This window comes from Procambarus clarkii, unplaced genomic scaffold (assembly GCF_040958095.1).
Source record: "Procambarus clarkii isolate CNS0578487 unplaced genomic scaffold, FALCON_Pclarkii_2.0 HiC_scaffold_103, whole genome shotgun sequence".
In the NCBI taxonomy this organism is placed as follows: domain Eukaryota; kingdom Metazoa; phylum Arthropoda; class Malacostraca; order Decapoda; family Cambaridae; genus Procambarus; species Procambarus clarkii.
The window spans coordinates 1,111,490-1,137,688 of NW_027189136.1; the positions used below are offsets into that span (position 1 = coordinate 1,111,490).

At 42.6% G+C, this 26,199-nt stretch overlaps 1 protein-coding gene across 1 annotated transcript in view; it reads left to right on the forward strand.

Annotated features, from left to right (window-relative positions):
• The window catches only part of LOC138360239 (H(+)/Cl(-) exchange transporter 3-like), a 47,910-nt gene that overhangs the window by 16,636 nt on the left and 5,075 nt on the right, over nucleotides 1-26,199 (forward strand). Inside the window, exon 4 of the mRNA XM_069320168.1 lies at nucleotides 24,226-24,439. Within this exon, the coding sequence (XP_069176269.1) occupies nucleotides 24,226-24,439 (214 nt within the window). The remainder of the gene's footprint in view (nucleotides 1-24,225; nucleotides 24,440-26,199) is intronic.

The window sequence follows — 26,199 nt, forward strand, 5'->3', positions numbered from 1 at the left end:
TCCATTTGCCAAGTGGTGCTCCATATACTTATTTTGTCCAGGTCATCTTGAAGGGCATGACAATCATCTAAGTTTCTTATCCTTCCTATTATCTTAGCATCATCAGCAAACATGTTCATATAATTCTGTATACCAACTGGTAGATCATTTATGTAGACAATAAACATCACTGGTGCAAGAACTGAGCCCTGGGGCCTCGGGGCCCCAGGGGCCTCCAAGGGGCCTCGTAGCCTGGTGGATAGCGCGCAGGACTCTTAATTCTGTGGCGCGGGTTCGATTCCCGCACGAGGCAGAAATAAATGGGCAAAGTTTCTTTCACCCTGAATGCCCCTGTTACCTAGCAGTAAATAGGTACCTGGGAGTTAGTCAGCTGTCACGGGCTGCTTCCTGGGGGTGGAGGCCTGGTCGAGGACCGGGCCGCGGGGACACTAAAGCCCCGAAATCATCTCAAGATAACTCAAGAAGATAACCTGTGGTACTCCACTTGTGACATTTCTCCAGTCCGATACATTGCCTCTGATTACTGCCCTTATTTTTCTATGTCAGAAAATTTTTCATCCATGTTAAAAGCTTACCTGTCACCCCTCCAATATTTTCCAGTTTCCAGAACAACCTCTTATGTGGAACTCTGTCGAAAGCCTTTTTTAGGTCCAGATAAATGCAGTCAACCCAACCATCTCTTTCCTGTAATATCTGTGGCTCGTGTGGGAAATTTTTACCCACCATATCTAATAATCATCTAAGAAATGTATAATTTCTATATCATATCTAAATCATATCAAAATCATATCTAAATCGTATCAAAATCATATTAGAATCATGAAAGATTCATTATATAGCTTGATCCTGGATGACAATGGCACCATGAACACGTACGCAACAGGGGCCCTTTTGATGCCTACGTGACTTTGTACATGATCTCTCAAGGATCCAGAAGCTTCTAGAAGGACTTCTTCATTAAAAAACTATTGGAACATTGATTCAACATCCGGTAGGATTAAAAATCGAATCCTTAATAAGATTCAGTGGTACTTTCAAATACTACTTATAATCTTTAAATCTTATATCTAATTATATTATAATCACATCTTATCTTAATCATAAGTCTAGACTGTAAAAATAATCAATCAATATTCATTGAAGGCTACCGTGCTCAGAGAGCATGGCAGGGCGATGGGGGGAGTGAAGCGCCCACCAACAAAGCCCGAGGCACTCCGCGTTTGTTTACAAATGAGTGAACAAGTGACTGATCCTTAGCGAACATTACCAGCTCAAGGACACCTTATCTAATATTTTTTATCGCCAGTGAATACTCTCTAGAACTGGGGGAGTACCTGGACAATATCTACAAGGAAAATCCTAGAACATTTATAAAATAAGAGTGTTTAGTGGAGATCACAGTGACGAGGTTTCCACCACCTTCATTCCTATTCTTTATCAAATATCATTCTTCTGCAACGCAGTTAAAGAAAAATCCAAGTAGCAACGCTACCAGATCATCATACAGCAACGCTGTAGCAAAATATCGTGCCTAAACTCGACAAGAGAGTTAATCAGTCTGGCAAACTTGTCAGACAGGCACCCCGACTGGCAGAGAAGTATATTGGAGGTTATTTGGTGTATGATTGGCCAATTGTATGCTTGTGTAACTTTAATATCCTATAAATCTGTCTGTTGGTTAAAAAGCGAGGCAAAGCCTCATTCATCGGTACGTTTATTAAAATTGTAGTGTAGCTGTGAATCTTATCCAAGCACTGAACCTCATGAGTGTCCATTCTGTCAGAAAAGAATTCAGCCTCAATAAGTAAAAACCTCACAAGTGTCCATAGTCTTGGAAGAGATTCAGTCAAGCTAACTATATAAATTGAATATGTCTGCATATATATTTGAATATATAAATTAAGTTATCAATTGCTTGCTTAGTTATTTTTAAGTTATCATAAAAGTTCATTTAATTGAATATAATCTAGTAGTTACTTAACAGTATTTAGACTACGTTTAAGGTAATTTATTATACTTTTACAATTTAATTTGTTGTTTATAGTATAAGAATCTATTGGCTGTAAGTTATGGTGCTAGGTTAGACTATGTATGTTTAAATCCCTGATTTAAACAGAGCCAGTGTTCAGTCATACAACTGAATTTATCAAATCTTATCCTTGTATAAAATACAAGCTGATGTGAGATCCCTGTCTACAGGTGGATTGGAACTTCTATCAACTAAGTCATTCACCCCACCTGTCCCTTACAGCCCACAGTCTGTCATTAGGAAAAGAGGAATTAGGATTTACAACCCTAGCTAGAGATTTTGATTGAATTAATTTGCAGACAGTAATTTTTTAATTTAGTTCAGTAAAAGTCCCTGGTAGTTTCCTCTTATATCAATCCCAGCAGGTTTTTCCCACATTAATGGTCCTTCGAACCTAGATAATAATGGTCCTTTATACCTAGATATTTATGATCATTCGTTTACCGAATATTTCAATGCCAAATACATAAGAAACTTCTTGATTTTGCATTGGAATAATTCTTACATATTCTAGCCTAACCTAGCTATCAGCCAATATTTATCATAGCTATATATCTAAGTAAACATATTGTTTGCAGTGGCTTAAGCCACCATATCCATTAACTAGTAAACATTCATAGCATACTAATATTGTTTTGTGTTAAGAAACCACAGTACTTAAGTATATCAGTGTCACAGACACAACTGCATCTTAATCATAAATACCAATTACCTACCTCATTGTGGTAACATTACATATATATTTAAGTATATTATCTAGCATTATCTCTAATCTACTGATTTTCAGAGCTGCTCATTACATAATATTCTTTAAAAAAGTGTTATCATCACTGTAAGAGCATTCTTTACAATCTAACTATAATTAACTATATCATACCCTATTCAAGGTAAAACCAGTAGACATTCTACTGTATTTTATCTAACAATTATTATGGTAACAGATTTTGTAATAACTTTGCAAAAATAGTGCCATTTACTATTTTTAAAAAATTATTACAGGATTTACCAACTTGGTGCATTCGTGCATTCGGGTCACAAATCAAATTAATACAGTACTTTTGATAATTGAACACCTGCTACAACCAGATTCCAGGGAGGAAATGAAGGACGATCTTTGGAATCATTACCTAAGTAGACAGGAAAGCTCATTTATCAAAATACATTAACATCATACATATTTATCAGAAAAAAGAGAAAAATCTCGGAATCTCCAAAACTTGGAAAAGGTCAAAATGACTAACAGTATTCCACCAGCAGCTGAAACAGAAAAGAAAAGGACACAAAGTGTCTAAAAAAAAATCACTTGAATCTACAGCCTACAGACCATTTAAATCAGGTGATAGACAAATGTCATCATCACTTGACTACAATAGTCTACAATAGGGGATTAAGACCAATCTTAATCTCACATCACAATCTGAAAGGCTAACAACACATTGACAATGTCAATACAAATATTATCATCCATCTAAGATAACTATCTTAATCCAAGAATAAAGTCTTGATCACCTAATCTCATGCTTTCACTGGAGTGAAAGCAGCCTCAGAAAATCTGAAGTTAATCAAGCATCTCAAAGAGACTTACTTAATAGAAAAGGCAAAGCCGAGAAAAAAAAAGAAAAAGCAAAATGCTTCATCACATCATGAATAATGTAGATACACATTATTACAGATACAATTCATCCTTTAAGGAAATCCTTGGAGGAGTACAAGTGTTACATGCTTGTATCACCTACTTGCATGTAATTACTTACCTACAAGTTTTACATACTTGTAACAACATCTTATCACAAAGCCAAATCATTGATGGACTTCGAGCTTACGTACAAAGATTACGAAGCCGAGGAAAACTTAGATCTCAAGAAAAAATCCCCAAAGGTGAATCCACGGACAAAAACAAAAATGTCCAGAATGGCAGTCAAAAATCAAGACAACAAAACTCCTCTTCTGCAAAGTGGAAACAGAATAATGTTGGCTCTTATGCTATATCCCCCACAGTTAACAGAACTGTAGGAAACCAAGCTCCTAAGACAGATAAGACAAAAGGAACTACAAGTGCCCCAAAATGTTTATTCTGTCAAGAAGCACATACCATTTATCAATGCACAGTTTATGTAGGCCGTGCCAGTCGAATCGATCGACTGAAATCTCTGAACAGGTGCATCCGTTGTCTACGGAAGCACGATACAAGTGAGTGTATCACTCAATTGCAGAACTGCCAATATTGTCATAAAAGTGTACATCACACAGCACTCTGTGGTGATATTAACACTCAATCCAGATCACAGACTTCCAATAATCAACCTGCATCTCAGGCAAAGCCCAAAGATGATAATACCACAACAGCCGTACAATTCTGTACAGTAATGAGCAATGTCAACGACTTGGATACAGAAATTGTTACAACAGCCATATTGCCTACTGCACAGCTAGAACTATGCAATCAAGGAATTTGTATTCCAACTAGAGGCTTTTTTGATCAAGGGTCACAGAAAACCTTTATCAGTAAAAAGATGGCAGAAGATTTACAACTTAAATCTTCAAAGCAAGTATCTACATCCATATCAGGGTTTTTTACTAATTCTGGTCGTAGAACCTTTCCAGTAGTAAAACTCAATGTCTGTCTAGGTACATCCCAAAGGACAGTAGAAGCCATAGTAGTTGATAAAATTCCTACTGAAATGGAAGTGACTGGTCTGACAGCAACTATTAAATTCCTAAAAGAAAAAGGAATACAATTAGCAGATCCTCTGCTTGATTCTGACTACATAGGAGATATCGGAATCCTGATTGGAGCTGACTACTATCATCGATTCATTCTGGGATCAGAAGAATCTATGGGTATGAATATACTCAAATCAGCAGGAGGCATATTGATGACAGGACCTATACTAGATCTTGAACCTTCAACTCCTGAAAAATCACATCATACAGAAACTGTAATAGTGGCATGACTAGGCAAAGAACAGTCACCACTTAAAATCCCCCACATGATTGATGATGGATTAGAATCTGTACATCAATTGTGGGAACTTGATGCCATAGGAATAATTCCTGAACAACCAAGTCCTGATGATGTCTGTGCATATAATCAATACTTAGAAACTGTACAGTACCATGATGGACAGTACTGGGTAAGGCTACCATGGAAAATCAACCATAAAACCTTACCTACCAATTATCACATGGCTTATAGTCAATTTAAATCTCAACTAGCAAAGCTAAGAAAAAGGCCTGAGCATTTAAAACTCTATCATGAGATTATTGCTCAACAATTAAAGAATAAATTCATCGAAGTCGTGAAACATGACAATAAGCAAATAGGCCATTTTTTACCACACATGGCTGTAAAGAGAGAATCAAAAACAACTCCTTTACGGATAGTTTTTAATTGTAGCTCTAAATCTGGACCCCAAGGAACCAGTCTAAATGATTGTTTGCAAACAGGTCCAAGTCTAACTCAGAAATTGTATGACATACTGTTGAAGTTTAGACTTAACAAATATGCGTATTCAGCAGATATAAGTAAGGCCTTTCTCAGAGTTGGCTTGCAGGAAGAAGAGACTTCACTAAGTTTCTATGGGTAGAGAACCCAGAAGATATCAATAGTCCTCTAGTGACTTTCAGATTCTCATCAGTTCTTTTTGGGGCGACAAGTAGTCCATTTCTGTTGCAAGCAACTCTAGATACTCATCTGAAGAAATCATCAAGTCCCTGTAAGACTGAAATCAGTCAAAATCTATATGTAGATAATTTTCAAGGGACAGTTAACAGTACTACTGAACTGTTACAATTATATCAAGAGGCCAACAAGGAGCTACAAGGTGCCAACATGCCACTACAATCTTGGGCCTCTAATAATGCAACATTGAATAATCAAATAGCAAGAGATTACCCTGAATATCACGTACCAGAATCACAAAAGGTGTTAGGTATGGATTGGGATTTAATCTCGGACACAATCACGATCAAATCTGTGCCAGTAAATTACAACATCACTACAAAAAGGGATTTGCTTTCACAAGTTAGCAAAGTATTCGACCCACTTGGTCTACTAAATCCTTTGACTATCAAGTGGCGTTTATTAGTGCAAGAAGCATGGAAGGCTAAGGTTGGTTGGGATGATCCACTACCAATCCAGTTACAAAAAGCTTGGATGGAAGTGGCTCAAGAACAAACTTTAGTTGAAAAGATAATCTTTCCGAGACACATAGTCGAGGAAAATGAAGAAGTATCACTACATGTATTCGCAGACTCGTCAGCCAAAGCTTTTGGAGCTTGTGCTTACTTAGTGACTTCTAATCAATCATATCTTATCACCTCTAAGGCCAGAGTCGCTCCATTAAAAAAGAGGACTTTGCCTCAGATGGAACTAACAGCACTGCTAACTGGCACACGCTTAGCAGTACATATCAAACAAGTCTTGTCTACCATGAACATCAAAGATGTCATCATATGGTCTGACAATGAAGCTGTCTTACAATGGGTACGAAATGACAACTGTCCAACTCCATATGTAAAAAAATCGCGTCTCGGAAATTAAAGAAATTTCCGCAGGCTTTCAATTGTTGCATGTACCAACAAAGGATAATCCAGCTGATCTCTTATCAAGAGGTATGACATTTAAACAGTTTGCAAAGGCAGATATTTGGTTTCATGGGCCTCGATGGTTAGTGAATGGTAGTTGGCCTGAACAAAAGCCACACGTCATTACGACACAAACCATAACTACCACCAGGCAGCAAGCTCAAATATCAGTCTTGGATTGTACTCGTTACTCCTCGCTCATCAAATTAATCAATGTAACACAGAACGTGTTTCATTATCTCAAGAAAAAAGGTATAAAATACACTTTTCCTGATGCACTTATCTATTGGGTAAGACAAGCCCAGAGAGAAACTTATGGGAATAACTATGAAAATCTTCCACATAAGTTAAAACACAATCTCGGTCTGTGGATAGACCAAGAAAATCACAACATTCTGCGTTGTGGAGGGAGACTTAAACACGCAGATATCAATCTAGATACCGTGCATCCATGGCTTTTACCAAAAAATCATTGGATCACAAGGTTGATTGTGTTGCATACACATCAACAAATCATCAAACATGGAGTGTTAGACACACTCACACAAATCAGACAGCAGTACTGGATTCCTCAGGGAAGACAGTCAGTCAAATCAATCTTGAAGAATTGCATGATATGCCGAAGGTACGATGCAAGAACTTGCTCTTATCCAGGGCCACCACCCCTACCAAAGGAACGAGTGGTCCATCTACAACCTTTCGAAACGACAGGAGTAGATTATACAGGAGCAATATATCTAACAGGGACTGCAGATAAGCAACCTATCAAGGCATACATCTGTCTGTTCACCTGTGCTACAACCAGGGCAGTACATCTAGAGGTAACACCCGATATGACTGCTCAATCATTTATTCAAGCTTTCCGCAGATTCGCAGCACGCCGATCATGCCCTAAGCTGATGATTTCAGATAACGGAGCAAACTTGGTAGCTGGAGAAGCATGTCTACGGGAAATCTGTTCCCATCCTGCAGTTACTTCCACACTGGAACAGCGTCATTGCAGATGGAAATTTATCCCTCCGAGAGCCCCATGGCACGGAGGATTTTATGAACGGTTAATAGGAACTGTAAAAAGATCCTTGAGAAAATCTCTACACCGTCAGAAAATCAATCTTCAAGAACTCCAGACAGTAATCACGGAAATAGAATCAAGGGTGAATAACCGGCCGTTGACTTACTTGTCTGAGGATCCTACTCAACATGAGCCATTAAGTCCTGCCCACCTAATGTATGGAAGACTTCTGACTCCAGTACCATCTCTAGTGGATGATGAGATCAGAGATCCCTCATATGTGGGTCAGAGCGAGTTGGTTCAGGGGTATAAGCATCTGTCCAGCATAATCCAAAAATGGAATGATGTTTGGACAAAAGAATATCTTACATCTCTACGAGAACATCACTATGGGGCCAATGTCCCACATAATATAGCTAATCTCCAACCTGGCGATATTGTCTTGGTAGACAGTGATGGCCCTAGGGCTGACTGGCCATTAGGTAAAGTTGTCTCAGTCCATCCAGATAGTCAGGGGATTTTGAGAATAGTCAAAATCCTGTCTAAAGGAACAACTTCCCTGAAGACATTGGACAAACTCATCCACATGGAATCAGTGAGCCAGCTGCAGTTAGATCCTGAGAGACCTCAAGAAACTCTAACTCCACAAGACCCACAGACTCCTAACAGACACAATCGTCCACAACGGACAGCAGCAGAAAAGTGCAAGCAAAATTTGCACTTGTATTATCAATCCAATGGAGAGTAAATAAATACATATGGTTACTATTGTCCTAAGTATTGGACTCTGTGCCAGTTCTCTCCCTCTGGAAGATGTGGGAAATTTTTACCCACCATATCTAATAATCATCTAAGAAATGTATAATTTCTATATCATATCTAAATCATATCAAAATCATATCTAAATCGTATCAAAATCATATTAGAATCATGAAAGATTCATTATATAGCTTGATCCTGGATGACAATGGCACCATGAACACGTACGCAACAGGGGCCCTTTTGATGCCTACGTGACTTTGTACATGATCTCTCAAGGATCCAGAAGCTTCTAGAAGGACTTCTTCATTAAAAAACTATTGGAACATTGATTCAACATCCGGTAGGATTAAAAATCGAATCCTTAATAAGATTCAGTGGTACTTTCAAATACTACTTATAATCTTTAAATCTTATATCTAATTATATTATAATCACATCTTATCTTAATCATAAGTCTAGACTGTAAAAATAATCAATCAATATTCATTGAAGGCTACCGTGCTCAGAGAGCATGGCAGGGCGATGGGGGGAGTGAAGCGCCCACCAACAAAGCCCGAGGCACTCCGCGTTTGTTTACAAATGAGTGAACAAGTGACTGATCCTTAGCGAACATTACTAGCTCAAGGACACCTTATCTAATATTTTTTATCGCCAGTGAATACTCTCTAGAACTGGGGGAGTACCTGGACAATATCTACAAGGAAAATCCTAGAACATTTATAAAATAAGTGTTTAGTGGAGATCACAGTGACGAGGTTTCCACCACCTTCATTCCTATTCTTTATCAAATATCATTCTTCTGCAACGCAGTTAAAGAAAAATCCAAGTAGCAACGCTACCAGATCATCATACAGCAACGCTGTAGCAAAATATCGTGCCTAAACTCGACAAGAGAGTTAATCAGTCTGGCAAACTTGTCAGACAGGCACCCCGACTGGCAGAGAAGTATATTGGAGGTTATTTGGTGTATGATTGGCCAATTGTATGCTTGTGTAACTTTAATATCCTATAAATCTGTCTGTTGGTTAAAAAGCGAGGCAAAGCCTCATTCATCGGTACGTTTATTAAAATTGTAGTGTAGCTGTGAATCTTATCCAAGCACTGAACCTCATGAGTGTCCATTCTGTCAGAAAAGAATTCAGCCTCAATAAGTAAAAACCTCACAAGTGTCCATAGTCTTGGAAGAGATTCAGTCAAGCTAACTATATAAATTGAATATGTCTGCATATATATTTGAATATATAAATTAAGTTATCAATTGCTTGCTTAGTTATTTTTAAGTTATCATAAAAGTTCATTTAATTGAATATAATCTAGTAGTTACTTAACAGTATTTAGACTACGTTTAAGGTAATTTATTATACTTTTACAATTTAATTTGTTGTTTATAGTATAAGAATCTATTGGCTGTAAGTTATGGTGCTAGGTTAGACTATGTATGTTTAAATCCCTGATTTAAACAGAGCCAGTGTTCAGTCATACAACTGAATTTATCAAATCTTATCCTTGTATAAAATACAAGCTGATGTGAGATCCCTGTCTACAGGTGGATTGGAACTTCTATCAACTAAGTCATTCACCCCACCTGTCCCTTACAGCCCACAGTCTGTCATTAGGAAAAGAGGAATTAGGATTTACAACCCTAGCTAGAGATTTTAATTGAATTAATTTGCAGACAGTAATTTTTTAATTTAGTTCAGTAAAAGTCCCTGGTAGTTTCCTCTTATATCAATCCCAGCAGGTTTTTCCCACAGCTCGATCATAGAAACTGAGTAAATTCGATACACAGGGTCTTCCAGATCGAAAACCATACTGTCTGTCTGATATTATATCATTTCTCTCCAGGTGTTCTACCCATTTAGTTTTGATTAGTTTTTCCAATACTTTCACTATTACACTTGTCAATGATACAGGTCTATAATTGAGGGGGTCTTCCCTGCTGCCACTTTTGTAGATTGGAACTATGTTAGCCTGTTTCCACACGTCTGCTACGATTCCTGTACACAGGGATGCCTGAAAGATCAGGTGAAGTGGAATGCTGAGCTTAGATGCACATTCTCTCAGAACCCATGGTGAAACTCCATCTGGGCCAGCTGCTTTGTTCTTACTGAGCTCCTTTAGCATCATATTTTCCACTTCATCTCTAGACACCTCTATCCGCTCTATGTTGTTCTCTGGAATTCTTATTGTGTCTGGTTCTCTGAAGATTTCATTTTGTACAAACACACTTTGGAACTTTTCATTTAATGTTTCACACATTTCCTTTTCATTTTCCGTGAATTTGTTTCCCATTTTTAACCTCTGGATATTATCCTTTACCTGCAATTTGTTGTTTATGAATTTGTAGAATAGGCCCGGTTCTGTTTTACATTTATCCACTATCCCTTTTTCAAAATTTCTTTCTGCCTCTCTCCTTACTGTCGTAGTTATTTCTCACATCTTTGTATCGCTGGTATGTGTACACGTGTGTGTGTGTGTGTTTGTGTGCGCGCACATGTGTGTATATGCATGTGCATACGCCCATGTGTGTAATTACCTAAGTGTAGTTACAGGATGAGAGCTACGCTCGTGGTGTCCCGTCTCCCCAGCACTCTTAGTCATATAATGCTTTGAAATTACTGATGGTTTTGGCCTCCACCTTCTCACCTAACTTGTTCCAACCGTCTACCACTCTGTTTACAAAAGTGAATTTTCTTATATTTCTCCGGCAGCTTTGTTTCGTTAGTTTAAATCTGACATCTTGTTCTTGAAGTTCCAGGTCTCAGGAATTCTTCCCTATCAATTTTATCGATTCCTGTTATTATTTTGAACGTAGTGATCATATCACCTCTGTTTCTTCTATCATCTAATTCTTGCATATTAATGCCTCTAACCTCTCCTCGTAGCTCTTGTCCTTCAGTTCTGGGAGCCACTTAGTGGCATGTCTTTGCACCTTTTCCAGTTGATGTACAGTACTTCTTAAGATATGGGTTGTGCGTGGTGAGGTCTGGGGCTCCCCCTCCCTCTCTTGGGGTGGGGAGGGCTGCGCGGATGATCGACGTGGCAGTAAAGTGTGATGTTTGCTTGTTTGCTTGTTTCCTTGGGATTGTAGGGAGTTTCTACCTCTTTGTTTGATTTTGTTGTAGTTTTTTACCATATGGGGTTTGTTTTGTTATGCCTAGCTTTCTGGGTGCCTAACCCTGGTCGATGGCAGAGAAGGAAAACCCCAACCATTAGGGGGTTTTCCAGGGCCAATTCTCCCTGAAACCTCTCTGATGGGGCCAGGTTCTGGAGCTGGTCCCTGGTAGGTCTCAACTCCTTAGCTAATGTCCCGGTCTAATATAACATACATTAGCCCGATAAGCTCCAGGGAGCCTCCGGGGCTCACCCAGAAAATGGCGGTTCGTTATTTCAACGCTGGTTTTTTACGATGTAGATTGCACAGGTTAACCAGACAGTGGTCTATTTTGATTCGCCTACCTTACTGGGTCCTTTCCCAGTCGATGGCAATTATGACATTTCTTAACTATAAAGTGCTCATAGTCCATTGCTCCCTGTTCCTCTCTGAGGGGACCAGGTTCTGGCTCGTGTTCCCCTGGTCGGCAAAAAGAACTCGGCAACTGATGACGCTAGGTTAGTATGGCACCTAATCAGTGATGATAGCTTCGGGGAGCCTCCGGGGGCTCACCCAGAAACTGGCGTTTCATTACATTAATATATTATATATATATATATATATATATATATATATATATATATATATATATATATATATATATATATATATATATATATATATATATATATATATTATATATTTTTCCAGATGGTTTAATTATTAAAGTGGTTGTTTGTGAGGTCGGGAAGTTTTGGTGCCTTCTGGCAAACTTGGACCCGAGATACCTGAGCCCTGCACGTTGCCTCTACAAGTCTCACTTGGTTTCGGTCGCTTCATCTTTTCCAGGTGTCACTGGCTCCTGGCCAGCCCTCTACCCACCTTTGCCATGCAATCAGTGATTTGTTGGGCAAGGGGGGGTGATCACGTGACTCGCTTTGAATTGTGTCCTGTTTCATAACTATTCCCAAATAGGACTCCTTTCTGCCATGCTACATCCTCTCTTGACTTTACAAGTTTACATTGTCCAACATTCTGTATGACCACCATGTCCGTAGTTGGCAGCCAGTCATGGCTTATTTTCATGGATCTGCATGATGCCTATTAGCATGTTCCCATCCAGCCATAGTTCAGGGACTGACTGAAGTTCTGAGTGGGACTCCTTGCTTGCCATTAACAGGCAAGCAAGGATTCAGCCTGGCACTCAATTTCTTCACCAGTTTATCCCTTGCCAGGAGGTTGGTTCTTTAGATATTGACTCGGTTTGACTTCCTTGTCAACCTGGAAAAGTTTCAACTGGAGGTATTCCAGGCTCTTCAGTGCTTCTGTCTAATTTTGACAGAAGTAGATGTGGGTTCCAGCCAGAGATCGTCACAGCTCCCTGTGACGATCTCTGGCTGGAACCCGAGGCCGGCTTCGAGTAATAATTATTAATTGTATTATCGTCATAATAATAATTATAATAATAATTGTGTTAATTTATAATTATTATTCTTCCTTCTGCTGGGTCATGAAGAAAGCCGGCCTCGGGGTGAAAGGTGTGGGAACCGACCTGTGAGATTTATATTTATTTAATTTATATGAATTTATATAGAATTTATATTTACGTTAATTTATATACTTCGATAGCAATTTGTATGATAATGAGTGGACTGTATTTCTGCAATAATCTCATAATCTCACAAATCGATCCTCTACACATTAGGGGGGTTTATTAAATTAATATATATGCAGCCAATCATACTACAGAATTAACTACATACATTGAAGAGGTTCCTTATCTTATAGTACAGCAGGTTAGTCCACCAGGTATAACTAGGGTGTAGACACCAAATTATCCTCTTTGAGGTAGCTTCCATATCACCCAGTAACTGGTGCACAAAATCTTCCTTCCTCGTCATGACCTGTCAAAAGTGCGCTAGCTGTGAAGCCAGAATCCTATATATGACAAGTATTTCAGAGAAAACTGTACATGGAACTTGAAGACCTGGCTTAATTACCTTTAGTTTGAAGCTTCCACGTGCTCTAAACGGGTCACCCTATATAATGACATTAATGGCCATAAATGAAAGATACATGGGTTTCGGAAAGAACACTTAACTTGAATTGTAGACATCGTGTTGGAGATGGTACCTTTGGTTTCCATAACACTACGTCCAAGTAAAATTAACAGGAGCCGAATTTGCTCCCGTGTGAGCCTCTGGTCTCAATATAAACAATGGCTGTTTAACACTCCATACTATTGACGTTACTGGCCGACATTGTCCAGATATGATAGGAGCTAAATTTGCTCCACACGTCTCTGAGGTGACACAACAATGGCTCCCTCCTTCCTCCCTGACGCCTGGCCTACTTTGTCCACATGTCAGAAAGTGATAGAAGGGTCACATTTACTCTACTTTAATATTGATAATTAAATTAATTTATATAAGATGTTTTATGATGGTAAAGTCCAAAGACTAATGTATTTAAGAATAATTCCCAGCAAAATAGCTGGTGAATTATAATAGTATGTGGTGATGATATCCCGTTTTCTATAGACGGTAATTCCACTACAAGTTACGTTTTCTATGGGTAACTTGTTTATACAATACAGCTATTATCTGTATGATATATTAAATGGTGTCGGATTTTCCGACATAATTCCCCAGGGGGCTGCTCACGGGTCGAAGTCCTATTTAGAACAGACGAACACCGATACTCCTCCTACGAATTATTAGATTAATTTGATGTTAGTAGTTAGTAATCACACATTTGTGTGTCTGTTCGTACAGGACGGATGTCCCGTACTAGAGTTGTAGGGGTTAGAAGTCTAATGCGATTTCATTTCCCTGTCAACTCTTGAAAGGCTAATATTCAAGCCTTATTACATATTATTTAACCCAGAAGACTGGATGTGATCAAGTACTACAGTCAAGTATGATTCAGGGACTGCAGTGAGATCAGTGACATTAGATATAACTTGAAGTTTCTTCAGGTAACTGGTCACTGATATATAAACACTGAGGCCCATGGAATACATCTTGATTAAATAATAAATGTATCAAATCAGTCATCAGATTTATTGGGGTTTAATTTAGTTAATTGTTTCAGAAGATTGAATAGCTCATCATTAAAGTAAAGTATGGTTCTGAGACTGCAGTGGGTTCAGTGACATTGGTCGCAGTGACTTGTAGCTGTTTTAGGCTACTGTTCACTGATTTGCCACTGAAGCCTCATGAACTCATCTCCAGCTTTAAATGATGATACTAACATCAACCTCTGTTGGTATAGTCAGCTGTAATCTCCTTAGTATAATGCTACTGGAGAAATATAATCAGCTGACAAATTTAGATTTCTATTGGTATTGTTTATCTGCAGGCTTAGGTCTCCTCAGGCTTGATACTGGGCCTGAGAGTAATTTACCTCCTGCAGAGTTTAACATGGTTATGCCCTAATATTTAGTAGGGCTACCGATGAATCGATGGTAGTAGTCTGCCCCCACAAGGACAGCTATTTGGCATTTGATTTGCTCAAATTTACCTGTAGCTGCTTGATAATAGCTTTCCAGGTCAGCATAATCAACTTGAGATTGTTGTGACAAATCTTCACATTTCTTGATCTGTCTTGTTAAGTGGCCTTTAAGACCTGCAAGGGTTCTTTTCATTCTCCCTGCATTATCCATACTGGCTCGTTGGTGAAGCCTTGTGGGACTTGTACTTGGGCTGCTCATAATACTGAACAAACACTAATGGTAGCCTAGGGTAAATTCTGAACTCACTAGGCAATAATCCTACCTCTACTAGAGGTTAGCACTTAAAATTAATACACATTATATATATATACAATCATACACACTAATGATTTGAGTGATAAACCAGTGTCACTGGAAGTACCTTTAGGTTAGCTCTTCTATATCACCCTAGGATGGTAGAGACACTAATTAATCACTCAAAGGTGTAATGATCATAAGTAAATTATTATATATACACAACTCAACTCGAGTTGATAAAAATTACACCCAAAATAGGGTCTGGACCATGCATTAATGGTGTTAGGTTGATCAATATAGTACAACTGACTATGGTAATAATGGGACTAGGATGAACGATAATAGTTCAACTAGTCAATGGTTTTATCCTACCCTGTTGTGGGTTGGCAATTAGTAAATATTATACTGTGATCACTAGTGCAATTTATATTAAATAATTCTCTATTTTGGAGAAATAATATACACAATTATTGATAATAGCCTCTTAATTAGCCTCTATGAAACTTCTAATATTATCTAGAAGTATTAAATATTATTAGTGACCTCGCGAAATAAAGTCCACAAAATTCGTAGATAATCTCTCGCGAAATGTAACACCACGAAATCCGTGAACAATCACGCGACACCACAGCCACTACTTTGGCTGGCTTCAATATTAGCGCTATCATTTCACGAAATAACACGCCACCAAATATCTGTGGGTGTGCATGAAACCGCTGACTAAGGCTTAACTGAACTGAGCGGGGCTCGTGAACTCGCACGAGTCAACGCCGCCGTCTTGACTGGCTTTGTTTAAATCACACTGCACTAGTATATTTAATGAATCCACTGGTTAACTGGTTCATCCGGTACTAAGATGACCAAATGTGGGTTCAAAGGATCAAATAATCCGTCATCCGGTTCGAAGATGACCAAATAATGTGGGAACCGACCTGTGAGATTTATATTTATTTAATTTATATGAATTTATATTTACGTTAATTTATATACTTCGATAGCAATTTGTATAATAAGTGGACTGTATTTCTGCAATAATCTCATAATCTCACAAATCGATCCTCTACACATTAGGGGGGTTTATTAAATTAATATATATGCAGCCAATCATACTACAGAATTAACTACATACATTGAAGAGGTTCCTTATCTTATAGTACAGCAGGTTAGTCCACCAGGTATAACTAGGGTGTAGACACCAAATTATCCTCTTTGAGGTAGCTTCCATATCACCCAGTAACTGGTGCACAAAATCTTCCTTCCTCGTCATGACCTGTCAAAAGTGCGCTAGCTGTGAAGCCAGAATCCTATATATGACAAGTATTTCAGAGAAAACTGTACATGGAACTTGAAGACCTGGCTTAATTACCTTTAGTTTGAGGCTTCCACGTGCTCTAAACGGGTCACCCTATATAATGACATTAATGGCCATAAATGAAAGATACATGGGTTTCGGAAAGAACACTTAACTTGAATTGTAGACATCGTGTTGGAGATGGTACCTTTGGTTTCCATAACACTACGTCCAAGTAAAATTAACAGGAGCCGAATTTGCTCCCGTGTGAGCCTCTGGTCTCAATATAAACAATGGCTGTTTAACACTCCATACTATTGACGTTACTGGCCGACATTGTCCAGATATGATAGGAGCTAAATTTGCTCCACACGTCTCTGAGGTGACACAACAATGGCTCCCTCCTTCCTCCCTGACGCCTGGCCTACTTTGTCCACATGTCAGAAAGTGATAGAAGGGGTCACATTTACTCTACTTTAATATTGATAATTAAGTTAATTTATATAAGATGTTTTATGATGGTAAAGTCCAAAGACTAATGTATTTAAGAATAATTCCCAGCAAAATAGCTGGTGAATTATAATAGTATGTGGTGATGATATCCCGTTTTCTATAGACGGTAATTCCACTACAAGTTACGTTTTCTATGGGTAACTTGTTTATACAATACAGCTATTATCTGTATGATATATTAAATGGTGTCGGATTTTCCGACAAAAGGGGGCTGTGATGATCTCTTTCTGAACCCTTAGGTGCTGGACTCAGTTGTCTAGCTCTTAGGAGTCGTTCAGCTCTAGCTCTGCTTCAGGAGGCTGGCGTTGTTTTTGCCCCTGCTGGGGTGGTTCTTCTCTGGCCCCGACCACGTCGGTCTCCGGGTTTGGAGTCACTGTATCTTCTTTTACCAACCTCGAGGTAAACTCCGAAACTGGAGCCCCCTAGGGCAGTTCGTTATTGCCTTCAACCTCATTCTGACAGTTCCTGCAAAAGCGCTGGAACCAATCGTATTAGCGTTTGCCTTTCCATTGGAGACTTGGCGCTGTGGAGAGGGGAAACCTGCTGCATGGGTGACAGCTTCTCCCTCGTATCAACCTACCCTGGCTTTGCACCCTGTAGAGGCCTCTCCTTACCAACAACCAGAGTGCAACTGCATAGTCTCCTGAGACTGATGGATGCCTACTACTTGATGTGGTTTGCCCTGCCTTCCGTCGTGGATATGCAACACATTCCTATCTCAGGAGGTGGACCTGTCTGCCTAGTTTTTTTATCGCCTGGTTTCTTTGAGGCCAGGAGATAATATGAGGTGACTTAAAAGGCATTTTACAAGTTTTTAGCACTTCACCAGATTTCTTTGTTGGTTGCAGTGTTCCTATCCTTTCTTTTCTCACTTAGTTTATTGAGAACTGTCAGCTTATTCTGAATGCTGTTGTCTTGGATTGTTTGGCTGTAGCAGAGCCTCTCTCTTCCTTGAGTTTGTTCCTGCTTTATTATCAGAATATTGCTACAGTTCTCTCATTGGTGTCTTTGCCAGCCATTATCTACTACACAGTTATTACATAGATGTGAGTTATTTGAACTGTGAATTGATGCACAATTAAATTTTGTCTTGCCATACTGCAAATTTACTCCAAGATTAAGCACAGTCCTTGCTTGGTCTTGAAGAGTTTTGATAAACTCGCCTATTTCATCTTAAAGCATATTGATCTGTGTGTGTTGGTTGGCCTGAGGCACATCTGGTGACATGTGAATGTCTATTTTAATTACATCTCTTTGGCCCGGGTCTATCTGCCCAAGATAGATTGTTGATACAGGATGTAATAGTCTCTCAAGCTGACTTTGTCTTTCATACCTTCTTAACAACATTTTTGTAGGCAGTCATGTTAAGCAATTCTCACAAGGTGCCTAAGTAAAGTAGGCATTTTAATTTAAAAAAAAGTGGTCTTACCACTGTTGTATATCTGGTCTTTTTCTAGTTTTATTGAGTTTTTTCAGGTAAAAATTTCAGGCTGGAACATGTGCACAAGCATATGCTGGAAGTGGCATAAGCTTAATAAAAATTCCTTTCTGGGGAAGTCCCGGAGGCTCCCCGGAGCTTACCAGGCTGATATGCTAATGTCAGACTTTGGCATCAATCATGTGTACGGAGTTCTTATGGGCCTACCGGGGACCACGAGCCAGAACCTGGCCCTCTCTAGAGAGGTAAGGGGAGCAATGGCCTATAGAAACCCCTGTGTGGTTGGAAGCATTCTGTGTCTGCCATCGACCTGGTCAGGCACCCAGAAAGGTAAGCATCCCAAAACAAACCCCTATTCTGGTGAAAATTGCAACCAAAAATCGAACGAGTGGATAGAACACCCCAAACAAAAACGAGCAAACTAGTATGACGTCACCCGTCATCGCGCCGCTGTCTGCGCAGCTTCCCCCTCCCCGGGAGGGAGAAGGGGTAGCCCCAGACCTACCACGCCAGCGATCCGCACCCCAGTTCTTCGGCTGATGCTAATGGCACCGTTTGTGTGCTCCGGCTACAGTGATTGGTTCAGCACTGTACCTGGAGTGTGGTGTCTGTCTTCTAGTTGGTGCGTGAGCCAGGAGTGAGTCTCCAGTACTCAGGCAGCATACGCCTAGGGTTACCCCTAGGTAACCTGTAAGTACTGCCCTTGGGGCTTGGGGTTGCTTTCCACAAGTTCCTTGGGTCTTGGTTCTGCTAGGCCGTTTTCTGCTCGGTTTTTGGCCGCCCTTTGTGTGATAGGGGGGTTCTGTCTCCTTTGTTCGCCTTAGGGTAAGGGGCAGTTTGCACTGGCGGAGCGCAGGGTGCTGCGCAGCTTGTTTTCACTAATCATAGCGGCCGGCTCTGTTCCGCCTGGGTACGCTGTACTTTTGCGGGGTTTTCTTTTTCTTTTTGTTTGCCTTCCTGGTGGGGGCTCTGCCTTTGGTTCTTTCCCCCTTTGTGTCGGGTTCTCTTCCTTCTTCTGGTGGTTCTCTCAGCTAGGTCCCTGTGAGTGTACACGTCCTGGGGGTTCAGCTCTTAGAACGTTGTTTGGTAGCCATGGGCGCCGGTTAGCAGTACCCTGCCTGGGATTACTTGAGCACGAGTCCTCTTATAGTAAACGCTCGGGACCCTGGGAAACCCCTAGGGGAAGTGTGGGCCCGATGGATGTGGCCCCGGAGGCCCCCCCCCCCCCCCCCCTCGCTTTGTGCAAGTTCGAGGGTTGCTCTGTCTCCCTTGTCTCAGGGTGACTCTCACTGTTTTGCCTCTGTCTGCAGCCTGTGGGGTTGGTGACACCTTCGGCCCAGGGTCCTGCAAGTTTTGTTGCTTGTTTGTGACTCGGTTACCCAGTCTTATGTTGACTATGTGGCTGCACGCTGCACGGGCATTACACATTGGGTTTTGGTGGCAATGCGCTAGTTGTTTGCTCCTCGGAAGCCCCGAGGCTGCCCCGTTTTGGTTGGTGGTCTTGTCGGGTTCCCCCCCCCCTTTCCTCCCTACATCCGGGTCTTTACTGTCTGTGGGTTCGGGGTCGGGGTGGGGCTTCCTTGGTTTTGAGACTCGGTTGGTCTCGGGGGCTTCCCCTTCCGGGGTAGTGACGAGGGCATTCGAGCCTGTTTCCTCCACCCATGTTGTAAGAGTCTGCCAGTGGGCTCCCTTCCTTGGTGCTTTTCACGGCTGCCCCGGTTTTTTCTTGAGGCTGGGGCTTTGGGGGGACAGCTCGGCCCCGGGTGGGTTCCCGGGGCTGGGGTGGGGGCTGACGTGGGGGGGGCCTTAAGCCCCGTTGGACCCCGCCGGGGTTTTTCTACCCCTCTGGACGAGGCTTGCGGTTATGTGGAGTTGGATTTTTCCTTCCCCCCCACCCCTCTCTGCACGAGTACTTCGGCGTCAGCCCCTCCCCAGGCTCAGTTCCTTGTCCATTATGCCCAATGCTTCCGTCCTGTCGGTGGGTGCTTTTCTCCGTTCTTCGCCCCTTTTTCCTGGGACGGAACTTCTCCATCATGTCCCCCTCTTCTTGGGGTTCTGCATGACTTTTGGTCTTGGGTGCGACTGGGTTTTTCTGTGCCTTCGTCCTTTGTGTTTGCTTCTATGTGTTCTCGAAGGTTCGGGACGGTTTTGCTCGTTCCCGTTTTACTGGTACGTCTGTCGTCGTTCGGTGAGGCTTCCCTCCGGGCCTTTCTAGGGCTTGTTGGTCCTATTCCGGGCATCTTCTTGGTGTTTTGGCCTTCTCGTTTTTTTGTTCATATCTCTTCTCTCCGTGCTGTGTCTCGGCACTGCTCGTTTTCCTTCCGTTCTGGTCCGGGATGCCAGATTGGGCTACTTGTAGCCGGTTGGGCTCTTTGTCACCATGTTGGGCTACTGGTAGCCCGCTTGGGTTCCGATTCGGTTCGTTGTTTTCCTTACATGAGCCGGCTAGGTTGTTGTTGCTTCCTTCTTTTTGGCTTCTGTTTCCATGAGTTGGCCTGTTTCTTCAATGGATCGCTCGGGATACGACCCGTTGGGCTACTTTTCTGTTCTGTTGTTGGACGGAGTAGGATGGACCTGTGTAGCCCAACCTGTTGGGCTACTTTTCTCTCGTGTCCTGCGCATTCGCCGTGGGAGTTTGTTTTGGTTCAGGGTGGTGTGCACATGTGCTGGTGTTCTGCGTCCATTTTCTCTCGAGGGGGGCTTCGCCTCTCGCTCTTATCATTCTCCAGTCTGTGCCCCGTTGCTCTTGGGGGTGTTCTGGAGTGCCGCTATGGGGAGATCACAGGGTTTTCCCCGTGTTTTTGGGTGGGGGTGCCTTCTTCGCCGTTCCCCTCCTCCTCTTCGGCATGAGCAGCTCTGGCCTGCCTTCCGCAGGCAGTGCTCCCGGTTTTCTCAGCTATGGGTGCACGATACCCTGGCTGCCTCCAGCGGCTCCATTTTCATAGGCTTGCGTCATGGCCGTTCCGCGCCTATGTTCTGCAGGCGAGTTGGTGCTCATTGTGCTCGCCTAATTGTGCTTGCGGGGTTGGGCTCTGGCTATGGTTCCGCCTCTCGCCTGTCATTCGACTGACGTGCGGATTTCTGAGTCTCCTGGGCTCTCTCGTCTTTACACTTGGAACTGTGTATGGGGTCAGCCCAGGTATGGGCTGCCTAATGTGCCTTGTTGCTGCCTAATGTGTTCCATCTGTTACCTGTGACACTGCAAACGTTTCTTCTAACGACCCTGTGGCTCGGTTGGGTTCTCGGTTTCCACCTGTATCCCCTTGTTTGTGTGCCACCCGTGTTACAGTTTATCTTTATCTACCCTGTCACTTCCTCTGGGAGTGTGGTGACGTTTTGCTGCCGTTTTGATACTGCGGCTGCGTGTGGGAGTATGGTTGTGGTGTTTTGTTTAGCCCTTCCGTGCTCCTTCTGGCGCCTTCCTTGTTTGGGTTTTTTGTTCCCTTGATTTTTCTGGGGCCCTCCTTCCTTGCTGTGCTGGGCTTAGCTTTTCCATGTTCCTTGGATTCTCTGTCCTAACCTCGTTGTCCTCGCCTAGTTGTGCTGGCTGGGGATGAGCTTTGGCTCTTCGTCTCGCCCCTCGCCTATCATTCGCTTTCTGTACAAGTTCTAGAGGCTACTGGGCTCTTACCTGCACTGGACACTGGGTGTGGGGTTGGCCTCCGCCACTTCCCTTCCTCATGCATTCCTCTCATCTTCCTGCTTCTTTCTTGTCCCTGGCCGCTGGTGCTGGGGCGTTTCTGCTGGTCTTTTTATTATTTCCTCCTTCACACTGTTGTGTGTTTTGTTTGTGCCTTTTGGCCTTCCTGTTGCCAGGTTTGGATTCCTGTTTTCCTGGCTTGCCCTGCCTGTTGTTTTTTCAGGGTCTTGCGATGTCCCTTCTCTGGTGTCTCACGTCGGACTTGTGGTTTCCGATCCCCCTGGCGAGCTTGCTCGCGTTGGGGAGATTTCTGTTCGGCAGACGTTCCATCTCCTCCTTGCCGGCTTGGGCTTCCGACTCTGCTTCCTTGGTGGTCGCACCCGAGATCTTCCTGCGGCTCCGCTTCTTCCTAGGCTCGGATGACCCTTGGCAGGGCTGATTACATTCTGCCCCAGGTATCTCGCGTCCGTTGGTGGTCAGGTGGCTTCGTTTTTGGTGTCCCACCTGTGTGCTTCTTGGCGGCAGTATGGGGTGTTTTGGCGGTCCTTCCTTTTCCTTTGGTCCCTTCTTCAGTGGCTGCGTTTGTTGGCGTCGGCTTGGCTTTTCTGCTGGGGGTTGGGGGCCGTCGACTTGCCGCATACTGTCGCCTCGTTTTATGCGGCACTGGCGGAGCCGCTTCGGCTTGCTTTTGGACTTTCATCTGCACCGTTCGTAAGCTGTCTCGTGGTTGTTTCACCTCCGGCCTGTTCTTGCGCCGCTTGAGCCGTCCTGGTCATTGGACAGAGTGCTCTCTTTTCTTTCTTCTCCTCGTTTTCTTGTGGCCCCTTCAGTTTCGGTTTGTTTTTCTATGCCTCTTTTCCGGTTGGCATTGCCCTCTGCGGGTCGGGTAGGTGAGCTTCATGCTCTCCTCCTGCGCAGGGGTTTTCTGCTCCTTCGGTCGGGGTGATCGGTTTGGTCGTCTGTTGCCTTCTTCTTTTCTGGCGAAGAATGAGACTGCTGCTTTCCGGAGGGGTCCCTGGGTTGTTGTTTGCTTGATTGATTGGGCCGAGGGTGCATTTTGTTTTTGTCCGTTTGCGGCTCTCCGCCGTTATTGGCATGCCACGGCTTCTGGGTTCGTGGACACGCTTTCGGTTGCTCCGGTTTCCTTCTTCCCTGTTCGAGGGTGCGGGTCTCCCAGGTCGTCCGCAGGGTTCGTACGGCTCTCCAGCCTGTGGTCTATCTCCGTGCCCATGACGTCCGCAAGTTCGCGGCTCTTGCCGCCATCTTTGGTACTGTGTCCTGGGAGAACGTTTGGGCACGGGGAATTTGGCGGTCGAACAGGGTCCTTAGCTGCTCGTTAACTTGTACACGTTCCTGGGCCCAGCCGGGCTTGTGTCGCTTTGGTCGGTGGATGCGGCCTGTTGTCTCGACTTCGGGTTGAGTAGTGTGCAGCGACCGCCTCCCGGGTCAGTCCCTATTCTTTTCCTCTGTGGGTAGTTAGCTCTGGGGAGCCATAGGGGCCTCCTCCCCAGAAAACCAGCGTTGAATGTAATGAAAAGCCATTTTCTGGGCGAGTCCTGGAGGCTCCCCGGATTCCCTCCCTCCCTCTGGTTGGCGTTTTTTCGCGTGTTTTGACATCCAGTCTCAGAACTGGGGTGTGGATCGCCGGCGTGGTAGGTCTGGGGCTACCCCTTTCCCCTCCCGGGAAGGGGGGAGCTGCGTAGACAGCGGCACGATGACGGGTGATGTCATACTAGTTTGCTTGTTTTTGTTTGGGGAGGTCTATCCACTCGTTCGGTTTTTGGTTGCAATTTTCACCAGAACAGGGGTTTTTGGGATGCTTACCTTTCTGGGTGCCTAACCCGGTCGATGGCAGACATAGAATGCTTCCAACCACACGGGGGTTTCTATAGGCCATTGCTCCCCTTACCTTTCTAGAGAGGGCCAGGTTCTGGCTCGTGGTCCCCGGTAGGCCCATAAGAACTCCGTACACATGACTGATGCCAAAGTCTGACATTAGCATATCAGCCTGGTAAGCTCCTGGGAGCCTCCTGGACTCACCCAGAAAATGGCGTTTCATTACATTCAACGCTGGTTTTTTCATGTTATTTAATTGGTTACGGTTACAGATCAAGCCAAAAAGAACACAGAAGGCATAGTGGGAGAGTCAGTGGTGTTATTCACAGCATCTGTCCCATCGCCGTGGATGGGTCCTCCTCCTCTCCGCTTCCGCAAAATCTTGGATCTTGCTCCTATTACGATCACTGATCAAACTCCAATGGAGACAGTGGTGGACATGTTTAGAAAGCTGGGGTTGAGGCAAACTCTTGTCACTCACAATGGGTAAGTCATTTTTGTATCATTTTACTTTCTGCTTTCTCACATGTGTTGAAGTGTAATTATGCAATATTTTTAAGTTTTTTTTTTTTTTTTTTAATGTATAAAATTGGGACCATAAAACTTGGAAGTTCCTAAAGTCTGTCATGGTGCAGGTTTTAGTGAAGATTCTCATAAAAGGGTAAAGACCTATGCCTACGTGTGTAATGCCCGGCCTAAGGCCTAAGCCAGCTAAGTGATAGGAAGATTTGGTATTCAATGTTGCTTATCAATTTCAGTTTACAAAGAAATTTGACAGATGGTTAATGTACAGAACCTTGCAGAATATTATTGCATTATGGTGGACGGAAAGAAAAACAGTAAGGTGTCTCCAATAATTATATCTTTTTAAACAAAGAGGAGTTACCGTATACATGACTTGAAACAGAACAAAAAAAAAGGACAAATACAAAAAAAAAAATAGAAACCTACTCTGGCAACCAATACTCTACCTTGCATGCAATTTTGCTTTGCTACAATTTATCCATTGGGTTGTAGCGAATATTACAACGTATAAAATTATTCCTGACCTTTGTATTTTTTGACAGTTTTATAAAATAAATGTAGTAAATTTCCCTTATTGAATTAGAGCATCAACTATGGAGAGTCGTGAAGACTAAACATATAAATCTTGTCATAAATTTCCATAACTGAACCAGGATATCTAGAGGAAAAGGTGTGTTGGAAGGCAGAACACATGGAGTTAAATGTAAACAATGAGGTGAGGGAGCCCTCCTGTCACCTACACTGTTCTTGATTATATTATGGGCTTTCCTGAAGCCTTGGTGTCAGGGGCAAGTCAGTACATAAAGTCCTTCACCACACACTACCACCAAGAATGCTTCCTATTATCTCCATTGCTTTGGATAATGCTAAAGTGCATTTAGGTTCTGAAAATGGTTCAGATACTGCTTAGATTTGTTATGGTGTGTAGATTATATATCTGGACTGAACATTGGCTAGTTTGTAAGTTATGACATTTATATCATCTGATGGGGGTTCTTTTTTATGTGGTTAATGTACATTAACCACATAAACATTAACCACATAAACATGTACATTAACGTTGAGCAGAAAGGTTTTGGGAATCTTAGATGTCATTGTTTTCAGACCAATGTTGGTATTAATGGTTGTAATGGTATTTCTGGGGGAAACCCCTTCGGCTCCCTGGAGCTTACTAGGCTGATATGCTAATGTCAGACTTTGGCATCAGTCATGTGTGTGGAGTTCTGTGGGCCTACCGGGGACCACGAACCAGAACCTGACCCCCCCCCCTCAGAGAGGCATGGGGAGCAATGGCCTATAGAAACCCCCGTGTGGTTGGAAGCATTCTATGTCTGCCATCGACCGGGTCAGGCACCCAGAAAGGTAAGCATCCCAAAACAAACCCCTATTTTGGTGAAAATATTGCTACCAAAAGCTGAGCAAATGGATAGAACTCCCATAAAAGAAACGAGCAAGCGAGCATGACATCATACGTTGCCGCACCGCTGTCTGTGCAGCTCTCCCCTCCCCGGGAAGGGGGAGCCCCAGACCTCTTGTGCCGGCTATCCACCCTTCAATTCTAAGGCTGAGGTCATGTGCTCTGGCTCCGGTGGTTATTTCAGCACTGTACCTAGTGTGTGGTGACTGTCTTCTAGGTGGTTCAGAAGCCAGGAGCGATTCTCCAGTACTCGGGCTGCATGCGCCTAGGGTTTCGTTCCCTAGGTGCCCTATAAGTACTTCCC